At 41.8% G+C, this 15256-nt stretch overlaps 1 protein-coding gene across 2 annotated transcripts in view; it reads left to right on the plus strand.

Annotated features, from left to right (window-relative positions):
• Nucleotides 1-15256, plus strand: part of PRORP (protein only RNase P catalytic subunit) — a 101766-nt gene that overhangs the window by 3478 nt on the left and 83032 nt on the right. For both annotated transcript variants that reach the window (XM_060175421.1, XM_060175423.1), the window contains exons 3-4: nucleotides 3346-3393; nucleotides 4179-4311. In XM_060175421.1, coding sequence (XP_060031404.1) covers nucleotides 3346-3393; nucleotides 4179-4311 — 181 coding nt within the window. The remainder of the gene's footprint in view (nucleotides 1-3345; nucleotides 3394-4178; nucleotides 4312-15256) is intronic.

Raw genomic sequence — 15256 nt, forward strand, 5'->3', positions numbered from 1 at the left:
AAGTGTTGGACAGGGTGGGCGAAGATATCCGCGTATATTGGCAGGTCCGGTTGAGCGTAGACGTGGGAAATGAACTTAGATGATGCCGCATCCCGACGAATATCTGGCGGGGCGATGTTGCTGAGAACTGGCAGCCGTGGAACGGATGGTTCCAGAAATTATCCTCATGGAGGAATATAATGGTTATGCAAAGAGACTCTCATGCCTGAGCCTCCCAGGTCCCAGGTTCAACCCCCTGCACCACCAAACCAGAGCTGAGCAGTGCTCTGCTGCAAAAATAAATAAATAAATAAACAAAAGCAGTAGTATAAGCAGGTTCACCACACAAAAGGGAAGTTATAGAACATTGATAGAAAAATAGTTCTTATGCAATTTTTTATTTTTTGTTATTTTTAAAAAATATTTTATTTATTTATGAGAAAGATAGGAGGAGAGAGAAAGAACCAGACATCACTCTGGCACATGTGCTGCTGGGATCGAACTCAGGACTTCATGCTTGAGAGTCCAAAGCTTTATCACTGCGCCACCTCCCGGACCACATAAAGATTTTATTTATTAATTAGAAACATAGGAGGAGAGAGAAAGAACCAGACATCACTTTGGTACATGTGCTGCCGGGGATCGAACTCAGGACCTAATACTTTATCCACTGCGTCACCTCCTGGACCACTGCAATTTTTAAAATATTTATTATCATCATTTACTTATTGCTACTTTTTTTTTTAATGGAAGAGACAGAAATACCAAAGCAGTGTTCAGCTTTTTACTTATGGTGGTACTAGTGACTGAACCTGTGACCCCCTTTGAAGCCTCAGACATGAAAGTCTTGCATAACCATTATGCTCTTTCTCCAGCCCTCCTATTTCTCACATAAATACATCTTTAAAATCTATTTATTTGGGGTCTGAGTAGTGACACACCTGGTTGTGTGCATGTGTTACAATGCCCAACGAGCTGGGTTCAACCCCCCAGTCCCCACCTGCAAGGGGTAAGCCTTACAAGTGATGAAGCAGTGCGGCAGGTGTCACTCTGCCTCTCTTCCTCTCTATCTCCTCCTTCCCTCTTGATGATATCTGACTGTCTAGCCAATAAAGATAATTTAAAAATCTTATTTATTCGTTAAGGAAGGTGGGAGGAACCAGGGCATCTCTGGCACATGGGAGACTGGGGATTGATCTCAGGATTTCATGCTTGAAAATCCAAAGTTTTTATCCTTTGAGGCACGTAGGAGGTGTCCTGGACTACATATTTCATAGAATAGACAAGGATTTCTTTCAAACTTGATATGTAAGTGTTAAAATGGAAACTCTTTGTTCTCCAAGTTCATTTTTTCCCCTCCAGGATTATCTCTGGGGCTCAGTGCCTGCACCATGAATCCACTGCTCCTGGAGGGCATTTTTTCCCAATTTTTGTTGCCCTTATTGTTATTGTTGCCGTTGATGTTGTTGGATAGGACAGAGAGAAATCGAGAGGAAGGGAGACAGGGCATGGCCGGTGCGCCGCTATGTTCCATTGCTGGGGAGCCAGAGACGACCCGAACTGCCCCTGCGGCTCCAGACAGACTATGACCCACATAGTCAACGACTGCCACCTCTCCAGATTCAAAGGAGGTCTCGAAACTTGACATCAGGCTCAACCTGACGCTGTTGACTGGCTACGGAAGAAGGGCAAACGCTAGAAGAAGAAGGGGGAAGAAAGATAGACACCTGCAGACCTGCTTCACCACTTGTGAAGCGACTCCCTTGCAGGTGGAGAGCCGGGGGCTTGAACTGGGATCCTTACTTGGGTCCTTGCACTTTGTGCCACCTGTGGTTTGTGCCACCTATGCTTAACCCATTGCCCTACCGCCCGACCCTCCAGGTTGTCTACTGGCTAATTGTCCACAGCTCTCCTTTGCTTTTATCCATGTTACTGAGTACCTTCCTATTCATTGCTTTCATTTTTTCCTCACTAATTTATATCAGGCTCTTCCCTAAACATCATTCTCCATTTTCTCTTGCTTCTCTACTATATGCTATGTTTATAGAACTTTGAAGTAAAAATCATGTCCAATTACCTTGACAAACATGTCAATGGAAGAACCAAATTATGAAAATATTTTTCTTTTAAAGATTTTACTTTATTTTTTTTAAAGATTTTATTTATTTATTAATGAGAAACATAGGAAGAGAGAGCCAGACACCACTCTGGTACATGTGCTGCCGGGGATTGAACTTAGAACCTCATGCTTGAGAGTCTGATGCTTTATCCATTGTGCCACTTCCCAGACCACAGTCCACCTTCCTTCCTTCCTTCCCTCCTTCCACTCTGCAACCCTGGTTTATAGTGATGCTGAGGACTGAACCTGCCATTGACACCACAGACATGCAAGTCTCTTTGCATAACTAGTATACTGTCTCCTCAGTCTATGGTGATCTTTTAATACTAAGTATTTCGTTTTGTTAGTAAGAGTGCTGATCTTGAAGTAGAGTTTTAGAGAGGTAACTGCCAAAATGGTGAGAAAAGGAGATTAGAGGTGGATTAAGATGGGAATTGGAAACATCTGTTTGGAGACAATGATATGTTTAGATCAGATGTGATGAAATCTTGAATTGAAAAACTGGGAAAGGGAGGCTGGGTGTGGTGCGGCTAGTTGAGTGCACGTTGCCATGCTCAGAGACCTGGGTTCGAGCCCCTGCTCCCTACCTGCAAGGAGGACGCTTCGTGAGTGGTGAAGCAGGCTTGCAGGTGCCACCCCTTCTCCCCTCCCCACCCTTTCTCTCTGGCCTTCTCCACCTCCCTTCTTGGTTTATCTCTTATAAAAAAAAAAATAGTAAGAAGGAAAAAATAGTCGCAGAAAACAGCTCCAGTGATGACACTGGTGGCAATAAGAAACAAAAGGGGAGAAAAAGATGCTTCCCAATGGTTAGGCCTTTGGAGTGTTTGTGATATAAGATCTTTTAGGCATTCACAAACTAATTGCAATATAGTACCTGACAGATGATCTGTTAGATGATAGTATAATAGAAGAGAGAAATTCCTTGAGCAGGAACAATTTCTGGCAACTTTATAGAAACGGTTAGAGTGAATTTGATCTACAGGCAGTCCTGCTAATGCAACTGCTTTCTCTACAGGCCCTGTGAAGGTAGATACCATGAGGGCGGCTGTTCTGAGGAGAACCGAAAGGAGGGAAGGCAGAGTAGGATTTCATCAGCAAAGTGGTCTATCACAGTAACCACTCATGAATATAGTCTGGGGAGGAATCTGAAACTTTTCAGGACTGTCTTTTCTAAATATAATGAACAGATTTAAATTCAGTAGGAATCTGATCTTCTGATGATTTTGTTCTGTAACATTTTTTTGTAGTCTCCCTGGAGAACAGTGGAAAGGGCAATTCACCACAGTCCACAAAAGGTAAAGGTCGTTCTATTGTTCTTAATTTATTTGATTCAGATTCTGTTTGCTAGTGACTGAAAAACTAAGAAGCACTCTAAAGGTTGGATGCCTGCGAGTGCCCAGGAGCCATCTTCTTTGTAATTGGGGATTTGTAGTGCTCAGAGTGGTTTTCTTGTCAGTGCTGTAAGTATCATGTGAAAACCTCAGATGTTTTCTAGAGATTTGAAATCCAATTATGTCTTAGGAATAACCTTGAAAACTTTGTCTGGATGCCCAGGTCTGCCCTTTTTTTTGGGGGGGGAGGGTTCTGGCATATTAATATAGTGATATTTTTAGATTTACACAAAACCAGATGCATACGATGACAAAGGTAATATTATTTATTTTATTATTATTTTTTAATATTTATTTTTATTTATTTATTCCCTTTTGTTGTCCTTGTTGTTTTATTGTTGTAGCTATTATTGTTGTTGTCGTTGTTGGATAGGACAGAGAGAAATGGAGAGAGGAGGGGAAGACAGAGAGGGGGAGAGAAAGATAGACACCTGCAGACCTGCTTCACTGCCTGTGAAACGACTCCCCTGCAGGTGGGGAGCCGGGCTTCGAAGGTAATATTCTTTAAAAGCATTATTTCGTGTGTGGAATTGTACCCCTCTTATCCTATGGTCTTGCCAATATTTCCATTTTATAAATAAATTTAAAAAATACATATTTCCTGTCTATTTCCTCATGTCTTAGTTTTATTCATTTCAGAAAAAGTTCTGTTCTGGGACACTATTTAACACAGACAATTATAATTATAGTGGTCAATGTTTGGGCTGTGGTAAAGCCATAGAATCTATTCATCTGAGTCCGGAAGAGTACGAGTATCTCAAGGAAAAAGTCTTGAGGGATGTGATTGATGGAGGTGACCAGTACAGAAAGACGACACCTGAGGTAAGTCTCCAATAACTTACTGCATTCTTGAATTGCTTGTCAGAACAGGGGCTGGCTTTTCTTTTCCATTTTTTTTTTTTAAGGATAGATAGTTAATGTTACAGGCTTTTTGGACCATGTGGTCTCTCTTGCAACTTTTTGTACCTGTTGTCATAATGAAAACAATTATATACAATACATAAATAAGTGGACCTGACTGTTCTTAGAAAACTGGAACTACAGTAACCGCTTCATTAATATATTAATATTCATATAATATTCCACTGCACCACTTGCGAAGCTTTCCCCCTGCAGGTGGGGACTAGGGACTTGAACATGGGTCCTTGTGCATTGTAACATGTTCGCTCAACCAGGTGTGCCACCACCCGGCCCTGGAACTGTACATTGTAATCGTGAAATATTGTAACCCATTAATCACAAATAAAAAAATGGGGAAAAAAGTCATTTAATTTGACAAAATTATTTCCAAGGCTTTTTTTTTTTAGTACTCAGATTCTCTGATAGTTTATTTTAACATATTTTCAGCGTCTAATGCTGGTTTACTCAGACTAATTTGAATAGGAATTTTTTTTTTAGAAACTAAAATTTTTTTTATTATCTTATTACTGGGTAGAGACAAAAATAGAGAGGGAAAGGGGTGATAGAGAGGGAGAGACTGAGAGACACCTACAACACTGCTTCACCACTTGCAAAGCCTTCCCCCTTGTAGGTGGGGACTGGAGTCTTGAACCTGGATCCTTGTGCATTGTAACATGTGCACTCAACCAGGTGTGCTACCACCCACCCACCCCTTTCTTTTTTGTCCAGGGTTGTGACTGGGGCTCAGAGCTGGCACTATGAATCCACTGCTCCTGATGGCCATTTTTCCCCCTCCCCCCCTTTCTCCATTTTATTCAATAGGACAGAGAAATTGAGAGGAGATAGAGAGGGACAGAGAAAGAGAGACCTGCAGACCTGCTTTGCCACTTGTGACGCACCCCCTGCAGGTGGGGAACTGGGATTTGAACCCAGGTGCTGCACATGGTAACGTGTGCTTAACCATGCACCACTTTCTGGCCCCACAAAAAATTCTTTTGCTTTGGGCAAAAAAGCATCATAGTGATCGAGACTTTTGGGGGGTTAACTCTGCCCAGACACCTTGCTAGTAAACGTTAAGTCTGACTTATTCTAAACCCTTCACTATTAGGCTCTACTGCTTCTCAGAAATTAAAAGTTAGGGAGTCGGTAGCGCAGTGGGTTAAGCTCAGGTGGCACAAAACACAAGGACGTAAGGATCCCGGTTCGAGCCCCCGGCTCCCCACCTGCAGGGGAGTCACTTCACAGGTGGTGAAGCAGGTCTGCAGGTGTCTGTCTTTCTCTCTCCCTCTCTGTCTTCCCCTCCTCTCTCCATTTCTCTCTGTCCTATCCAACAACAATGGCATCAATAACAACAACAATAATAACTACGACAATAAAATAAGGGCAACAAAAGGGAATATATATATATATATATATATATATATATATGTATATATGTACATATATATGTTTATTAAAAGTTATAGTGGCTCCATATATACTTGGTAGCAACTTTATATATATATTTTTAATTTTTAAAATTATATTTATTTATATATTGGATAGAGACAGCCAGAAATCGAGAGGAAAGGGGGTGATAGGGAGAGAGACAGAGAGACAACTGCAGCCCTGCTTCACCTTACATGAGGCTTCCCCCCTGCAGGTGGGGACCGGGGGCTTGAACCTGGGTCCTCTCGCTCAGTAACGTGCTCAGCCAGGTGCTTCACTGCTTGTTCGACCCCCTTGGTAGCCAGTTTTCTTCCTTCATTTCTCTTTCTTCTTCCCTTCCTCCTTCGTTCCCTCTCTCCTCCTTTTCTTTTTCTATTTCTCTCTCTCTTTTTTCTCCCTCCCTCCTTTCCTTCCTTCCTTCATTTATGGTGGTGTCAGGGATTGAATTGGGGGCTTCAGAAGTTCCCAGATGAAGTTAAAATGCAACCAGGATTAAGAACAACAGTTATTACTGCTCTTCCTCCTCTTTCTCCTTCTCTTTCTTTATAACTTACTGTTTTATTTAGTAAGAGAGATATACGAAGGAGAAAGGCAGAAAGAAAGGAAGAGGGGGGGGAAGGCCGGCCGGCCAGAGCGCCTGTCAGCTCTGGTTTATGTTGGTGCTGGGGACTGAACCTGAGACCTCAGAGCTTCAAGTGTGAATACCTTTTGCATAACTATCATGCTGTCAGTCCAGCCCCTGAGAACCACTTCTAATGTGGAATTATGAAGAATACTAGTATATGGCAGGTTTTCTGTAGGGTAATTTTGGTTTAAAAAAAAAAAAAAAACTCAGTTATAGGTAAATTTATAGCTTTTCTGCTTTCCACAGCTGTTAACTGTACTTAGACATAATAGCCAGTAGATGGCAGTACTGTCACATATAAAACTTATTGTGGGTTTGCGCCAGATAAATCAGGCTAAAGGATTTATGTGCTGTTTTTAATGTTTGTCTATTTATTTATTTAGCAGAGCACTGATCAGCTCTGACTTATGGCGTGCAGGGGATAAAACCTGGGATATTGGGACCTCGCGCATGAGAATCTCTTTGCATAACCATTATACTATCTACCCTGCCCTTGCTGCTTTTTTTTTTTTTTTTTGCCTTCAGGGTTATTGCTGGGGCTGGGTGCCTGCACTATGAATCCACTGCTCCTGGAGGCCACTTTTTTTTTTTTTCCAAAACAGAAGGTTTATTGAAAATAATAAAATACAGAAATAGCAGATTCTCATTTAAAAGTAAGACTGACAGCATCTTTCAGAACTTCCCTGGCACTGCACCATGAAAGAAAGAAAAGGAAAAAAAAAATCCAAAATAATCGATGAGCCTACTGGTGAACGAGTCTGTTTCTAGGCACACCCTGCCCTACTTCATTTTCCACACCGGACATTTGAACCTTTTCAAGAGTAAGCTGCAATATTTTTATTTAAGCAAAGTTTATGAGAGCTGGTCTTCAATAAAACGCACACTCACGCACACTCTCGCTCTCTACTCAAACTCAGAGAAAATACACATTTGTTCATTAAAGCTCACCTGTGTAGGTAACTTACTTTCCTGGAGGCCACTTTTTCCCCTTTGTTGCCCTTGTTGTTTATCATTGTTGCTACTATTATTGTTGTGATTACTGTCATTGTTGTTGGATAGGACCGAGAGAAATGGAAACAACAATGCTGACAACAATGAAACAAGGGCAACAAAAGGGAATAAGTAAATAAATAAATATTTAAAAAAAAGAAGTTTTGAAGAAAGTGTCTCACAGTGCTTCCTTAGTGAATTTCATGCAGAAGCAACATGTTCCCTGTTGTATTCCGCCCCCCAAATAAATTTATATATATTCACCAAAGAAAGTGAAGGTCTTCCTTAATGAAATCATTTTTTCCCAATTTTTTTTGTTGCCCCTGTTTTATTGTTATTGTAGTTATTATTATTGTTGTTGTTATTGATGTCATTGTTGTTGGATAGGACAGAGAAATGGAGAGGGGGGTAAGACAGAGGGGGAGAGAAAGATAGATACCTGCAGACCTGCTTTACCGCCTGTGAAGCGACTCCCCTGCAGGTGGGGAGCCAGGGGCTCGAACCAGGATCCTTACTCTGGTCCTTGCACTTCCCCACCATGTGTGCTTAACCCACTGCGCTACCGCCCAACCTCCCAATGAAATAATTATTATAATACTGAAGATTGTCATGTCCTTTGTGGCTTAGTAATGTATTTCTTTTTCATATGTGACATGTTTGAGAGGAACTGTTGATGCGGAATGATTTGTAACTGAACTGCATAAGTTTGCCTTTATAAAAGACTCACATTTGCTCTGAAGAGAAATAGTATGCCCTGAAGACTAGCTCCTGCGGCAGTCTGGAACACTAGAGCCTCGCCCTCACCCTGAGTGCAGGTGCCAACCACAGGTTAATTCTGGCAGGGCACTGCCTTCCATGAAGGGTAATTTGAACCTGAAAAGAGCTCATCTCCTCAGCAGTGCTAGTGGGAGCTGCCAAGTAAGGGAATTTCCACCTTTTGTTAGTCAGATCTCCAGGCAAATTGCCACTTTGATTTTTTTGCCTTTTCCTCAGCCGTGAAACAGCTGCAGGAAAGTAAAATGTGGTTTTCTGCACTTAGCAGTGCTGACTTTTCTTTTGGAGGTTTATATGTAATTGGAAGAATAGAATGTGTATAACTTCAGCTACAATTAACTTAAATAGATTTTTTTTTTCGGAGTACTGCTAAGCACTGGCATTTTTATGAACTCAAAATCAGCATGTCAGCAGTCAAATAAATGCTCCATCCCTCTAGCCCTGAGCCCATCACTAAACTTACCTTTTCTTTCTTTCTTTTTCTTTTTACCAGAGCACTACTCAGCTCTGGCTTCTGGTGGTGCAGGGGATTGAACCTGGGACTTTGGATCCTCAGGCATGAGAGTCTCTCTGCATAGCCATTATGCTATCTGCTCCTGCCCCCATAACTATCCTTTATTGTTTTTAATTGGGCATTCTCTCTCTGTCTCTCTCTCTTAGATTCATTTACCTTTATGAGAGAGAGGAACTAAAACACTACAGCTCTGGTTTATGATGATATCTGGGATTGAACTTGGGACCTCAGGGCCTCAGGCATACTAATATTGTGTTCTAACATTGTTATACTATTTTCCTGGCTCACCATAGCTATCAATTAATTATATCTTTTAATTTTTTTTCCCTCCAGGGTTATTGCTGGGGCTCAGTGCCTGTACTATGAGTCCACTGTTTCTGCAGGCTATTTTTTCCCTTGTGTTGCCCTTGTTTGTATAGCTTTTAATCTTTACAGTAACTGAGAGAAGCAGTAAATTATCTACTTTATATACAGGAAGTTGATGCTCAGAAATTCAGTAATTTCCCAAGACCATATAGTTCATTTCCTCACTAAGGCAGGATTAAAATACAGACCTTTGGATTCAGTAACACTGCACCAGTAACCCTGCCTCCTTTTTAGTCTCCTGTGTTTTTGAATGGAGGGAGAAATCTAACATTTGCCTTGCTGTTACTTGCTTAATAAATGGTAGCAGAAGAAAAGGTATGCAGATGCAGATTAGTAGCAATTGTTAGTAGGGATAACGAAACAGATGCAAATTGTGTCAAAGTTCACAGGAAGATAGAATTTCCCTTTATAGCATTGATTACTGGTGGAATGACTCATCTTCCAGTTGTAGGTTTCTCTTTGGTTATTCAATATTTGTATAAGTTAGTAGACATGGGAGGGAAAACCGCCGATGAGATGTACAAGACACGTCAGTAGAGCTAATGACTGTTCCTGGGGTAGCCCCGAGAGTTTCACTTGAACATTTTTGCCTCTCCCATGAATCTTTAGACTTTCTTTCCGAATGAATTCTTTCCTACTCCCTTTCTGCCCTCCACAAAGACAACTTCTTTGTCACAACTGATAAACATAAAGATTTGCTTAATGTTAGACTTGGTATTGTTTAATTTAGACACTATTCCAGCAGTTAAAAAATTTTCTATTCTGGGATGAAACTTGGACTGAGGAGGATGTACTGCATCAAAGCAAGGGATACTAGGGAGGGAATGGAATGGAATAGGGGGTCTGGGGGGAGAGGGGGTTGGGGTCCTTGATGAGGGGGCTGGTTTAAGAGTATGTCACGCAGAACTGGGAAACCTTACATCTGTATGCACAAATGTGCTGTAATTCATTAATCCCCCTCAAAATAATTCAAAAAGAGAGACTAAAAATTTATTTATGTATTTGTTTAATAGAGACAGAGAGAAATCAAGAGGGAAGGGGGAGCTAGAAAGGGAGACAGAGAGACACCTGCAGCACTGCTTCACCGCTTGCAAAGCTTCCCCCTGCAGGTGGGGGCCGGGGCCTTGAACCTGGGCTCTTGTACTGGATAGTTAACATGTGTGCTCAACTATATGTGCCACCACCTGGCCCCAGAACAATAAAAAAAAATTCCTGTTCTCTGTATTTGATTTTTTTTTTGTTAAAGGACAGAACGACAGCTCAAACCATTTTTTTTTTTAATTAACAAAGTAGTGGGTATAAGTTATAGTAACTTCTGCTTGATACTATAAGAAAATTTGGGGGGCTGTGCAGTGGTGCACATGGTTAAGCGTACGTATCAAGCGCCAGGGCACAAGTTTGAGCCCCTGCTTCCCATCAGTGTGGGGTCCATTTCATGAGTGAAGCAGATCTGCAGGTGTCTTATCTTTCTCTCCCTCTGTCAATTTCTATCTATCCTAATAAAGAAAAAAATAGGGGGAAGAAAGGAAGAAGAAGAGGAGGAAGAAGGCCTCTGATAGCAGTGGATTCATAGTGTGAGCACTGAGCCCCAGCGATATCCCTGGTGGCAAAAAAAAAAAAAAAGGAAGGAAGGAAGGTAGAAAAAGATTCTCTAAACTCCTTTTCTTAAAAAAAGAGAACAAAAATTTTAAACGGAATGACTTTTGCAGGTATGATTAATTGGCATTGCTTTATATATAAAAGGTGATGGAGTAAGTTTAGGGGTTTTGAAGTAGAGGGATTTGCTTTTTACCAGAGCACTGTTCAGCTCTGGCTGATGGTGGTGTGAGGGCTGAACAGGACATTGGAGCCTCAGGCATGAGCATCTCTGCATAACCATTACGTTATCTACCCCCGCCCCCCCCTTTTTTTTTTTACCAGAGCACTACTTGTTTTTTTTCTTTTATCTTTCCATTTTTTAACCTGAACACTAATCAGCTCCACTTTTTTTTTTTTGCCTCCAGGGATATCGCTGGGGCTCGGTGCCTTCACTACAAATCCACTGTTCCTGGAGGCCATTTTTTCCCATTTGTTGACTTTGTTGTTTATCGTTGTTGTTATTGCTAGCATCGTTGTTGGAACAGAACAGAGAGAAATCCAGAGAGGAGGTTGGGGAGCTGGGGGTTTGAATGGGGATTCTTCCTGTGGTACTTGCGCTTTCTGCGCCATATGTGTTTAACCCGCCATGTGTGCTTAACCCGCCATGTGTGCTTAACCCGCCATATGTGCTTAACCCGCTGCGCCACCGCACTGCCTCCCCCCCACCCGTACCCCCGATTTCTCTCTGTCCTATCTCACAACGTCAACAGGGCAACAAAAATGTGAAGAAATGGCCTCCAGGAGCAGTGGATTAGTAGTGTAGGCACTAAGCCCCAGTAATAATCATAGAGGCAAAAGTAAATAACAAAATAAAAATTAGACATAGAGAGGAAGAGACAGAGAGACACTTGCAGCCCTGCTTCACTACTCGTGAAGTTTTTACCCCTGTAGGTGGGGATTCGGTGCTCAAACCCTGGTCCTTGTGCATTGTAACATGTGTGCTTAACCAGGTGCACCACCACTCAGCCCCAGCTCTGTTTTTTTATATATGTATATTTATATATTTATTTTACCTTTTGTTGCCCTTGTTTTTTATTGTTTCAGTTTATTGTTATTGACATCGTCGTTGTTAGGACAGAGAGAAATGGAGAGAGGAGGGGGAGACAGAGAGGGGGAGAGAAAGATAGACACCTGCAGACCTGCTTCATCACCTGTGAAGCAACTTCCCTACAGGTGGGAAGCCACTTCACCGCCTGTGAAGCAACTTCCCTACAGGTGGGGAGCCGGGGGCTCAAACCGGAATTCTTAAGCGGGTCCTTGCGCTTTGCGTCACGTGTGCTTAACCCGCTGCGCTACCGCCCGACTCCCCAGTTCTGATTAGCATTGTCATTTTTCCCTTCTGCATCTCAGTTTTCTTAGTACTTGTTATGGGGACAGAATGAGAAGAAGTGTACTTATTGTGGAGCACAAATTGACTTACAAGAGTGCACTGCAGGCAGGTGTGCTGCTAGGGCATCGGATCTAGTCTCAGCCTAGGGGCCACCTGGAGGGCATGGGCTGAATGGGCTCTTTGACCCGGGGATGAGAACACCTGGGAACAACCAACATGCAGTCCCTTTTCTTGCACATGTGGAGAGAGGTCATTGGCATTTATTGGGCTCGGCCTACTATACAGCTACACAGAGGTTAAGAGTTAATTTCTGAGTCAGAAACAGGAGAAGTTATTTCCTTGCTATACTGAAACCCAGAGAGTTCTAGATGGTGATTAGCTATTGGTCAAACTTGTACTCGTCCTTGTTAGCTCAAGCACTTGCAGAGACTTTTGTGGTATAATCTTAATTGTAGTCAAGTCATAAGATGTTACTGAGCCCCTACAATGACCTTTTAAAGTAGGTAGCCCTGTTTTGCATCTGAAGTACCTGAGGCCAGAAAAGCGAAGTGTCAGTGGATGACTGTCGTATGCTTTACATTGGTTTGTTCTAGCCCTCCCCCGCCAAGAGAATTGGATCAGTCCTATTAATTTCGTGGGCCTGCTTGGCCCCGCCCCAAGGAACCCCGGGAGAGGGTTCCTGAGTTTGAGAGTGCCAGAGTTCCTGAGTTCGAGAGTTTCAGGGTTACAGAGTAAGAGAGAGTTCCTGTGTGCCAGAGTTTTCAGAGGGTTCCCCAGTACGAGAGTTCCAGAGTTCCAGAGTTGGAGAGTTCCTGAGTTCAAGAGTAAGAGAGAGTGTTTGTGCTGCCGCAAAGAGACAGCAGAGTTCTGTTTGGTGATTAGTTTGTCTTAGTTTGTGAATCGTTGTTCCTGAATAAAGAAATACAGCTTCCCTGCCCAGCCGTTGTCTCCGCGTCTCTGTTACCCGCCGTGAAGCTAGACCGGCCAGCAAGAGCCTCCGAAATTTTAACAACAGATGACCCATCAGGGAAGATGCAAACCTAGATAGCTGGTTGCTGGTAGACTCTTAGCATCCTCAGAGTATTCAGAGTAGTTGCAGTAGGTCAGTTTTTCAGTTTTTCTGAAGTACCTGAGGCCAGAAAAGTGAAGTGGGCAAGTCAGTGGATGACCCATCGGGGAAGATGCAAACCTAGATAGCTGGGTGCTGGTAGACTCTTAGCATCCTCAGAGTATTCAGAGTACTTGCAGTAGGCCAGTTTTTCAGGGAAGACGATGAAAATCAATAAGTCTCTTTTCCTTTCCTTTTCTTCTTCTCTTTCTCTTCCTTCTTCTCTTTCTCCTCTTTCTCCCTCTTCTCCCTCCCCCTTCCCTCTCCCATCTTCTCCTTTTAAAGGTGGGTGGGAGAGAAAACACAGCACTGAAGTTTCTCCCTAGTGCAGTGGGGACTAGGCTCCAACCTGGGTTATACATATGGCAAATCAGCAAACTATTCAAATGATTTTTCTGATCCTTAAAAAGAACCTGGGTAAAAAAATTAGAAAGAAGAACCTGGGTCAGTTCCGCTTCCAGTATAATTGCCTTTCTCTGGAAATTCTTTTGGCATACTTTTTGTTTACTTCAGTTCAATTACTTTTTGTTCAATTTTTTGAAAAATAAGTACTTTCTGTTTGATTTCTTTTTGAAAAGCTTTTCAGTGAGTTTTACTGGTGCATATATTTTGTTTTGTTTTGTGATTGCTTAGTCAAAGGCGTGTGTGTATGTGTGTATGCTTCCAGAGGAAGAGGGAACTTGGGCACTATGTTGATGATTTAGATCAGATTCCTTGTTGGTTGTGAAGCAGAGGGGATTTCCTGGGTGTGTAAGCATGGATGAAGTCTTTAAACTGAAGACAGATTTAAAAAAACAAAAACACAGTGGCTAACAGCTCTGGATTTGTAGTGTCTGAGCCATGCTACTGCCTTTCTTCACTTAGTCTGCTTCTTTCTAATTTGGAAACTTAGGTTCTGCATATATATATACACACACACACATATATATACACACACACACACACACACATATATATATATACACACACACATATATATATATATACTCTTTGCTTCTTTTTAGCTATATTCTTTGAGCCTGTCAGGATATGATATGAAAGAGAAGGAGCGTGGGATTAAAAAGAGTATAGTGGCAGTTGAACTGGTATGTGGAAAACTGGGAAATGTTGGGCATGTGCAAACTATTATATTTTACTGTCGACTGTAAACCATCAATCCCCCAATGAAGAAAATTTTTAAAAAGTATAGGATTAGGGAAATAGTATAATAGTTATGCAGAACGCTTTTAAGCCTGAGGCTCAGATCCCAAGTTCAAGTTCAGTCCAGATCACCACTATTAATTAACCAGAGCTGAACACTGATCCTGTAAAAAAAAAAAAAAGGAAAAAAAAAAATAAACATATAGCTTCAAGGGGGCCAGGTTGTGGCACATCTGGTTAAGCACACACATTACAGTGCATAAGGACCCAGGTTCACACATTACAGTGCATAAGGACCTTGGTCACCACCTGCCGGAGGAAAGCTTCACAAGCAGTGAAGTAGGGTTGCAGGTGTCTCTCTCTCTCTCCCTACCTCCCCTTCCCTTTCAATTCTCTCTGTCTCTATCCAATAAAAAATAAATAAATAAAGCAAAATTTTTAAAAATAAAAAAATATGTAGCTTCTTGTTCTCTCTAGAAATTTAATTTCTAAACTATCTTTCCTCATTAAATTGTCTTTCTCCAGAGTCTAGGTAGTATATAAATTACATTCTATTTAGGGGTCGGGTGGTGGCGCACCAGGTTAATCGTACATAGTAAATTACATTATATTTGTGAGTAAATTTCATTTTTCCTAGAATATTTAGTAGAAAAAAATATCTCTGGAGATACACCTAATTGCTAGGGAACATGTATTTTTAACTCAGGGTTCTAGACGGTTGAAACAAACAAAAATTTTCTTTAGAAAGACTTTATTAATGAAAGTGATAGGAGGACAGAAAGAACTAGAACATCACTTTAGCTGATAAGCTGCCAGGGACTGAATTTGGGACCTCATGCTTCAGAGTCCAAGGCTTTATCTACTGGACTGCTGAAAATTCTTTTTCTCTTTCTTTCTTTTTTGGCCTCCAAGGTTATTGGTGGGCTCAGTGCCTGCACTATGAATCCACTGCTC

This window comes from Erinaceus europaeus, chromosome 16, assembly GCF_950295315.1.
Source record: "Erinaceus europaeus chromosome 16, mEriEur2.1, whole genome shotgun sequence".
In the NCBI taxonomy this organism is placed as follows: domain Eukaryota; kingdom Metazoa; phylum Chordata; class Mammalia; order Eulipotyphla; family Erinaceidae; genus Erinaceus; species Erinaceus europaeus.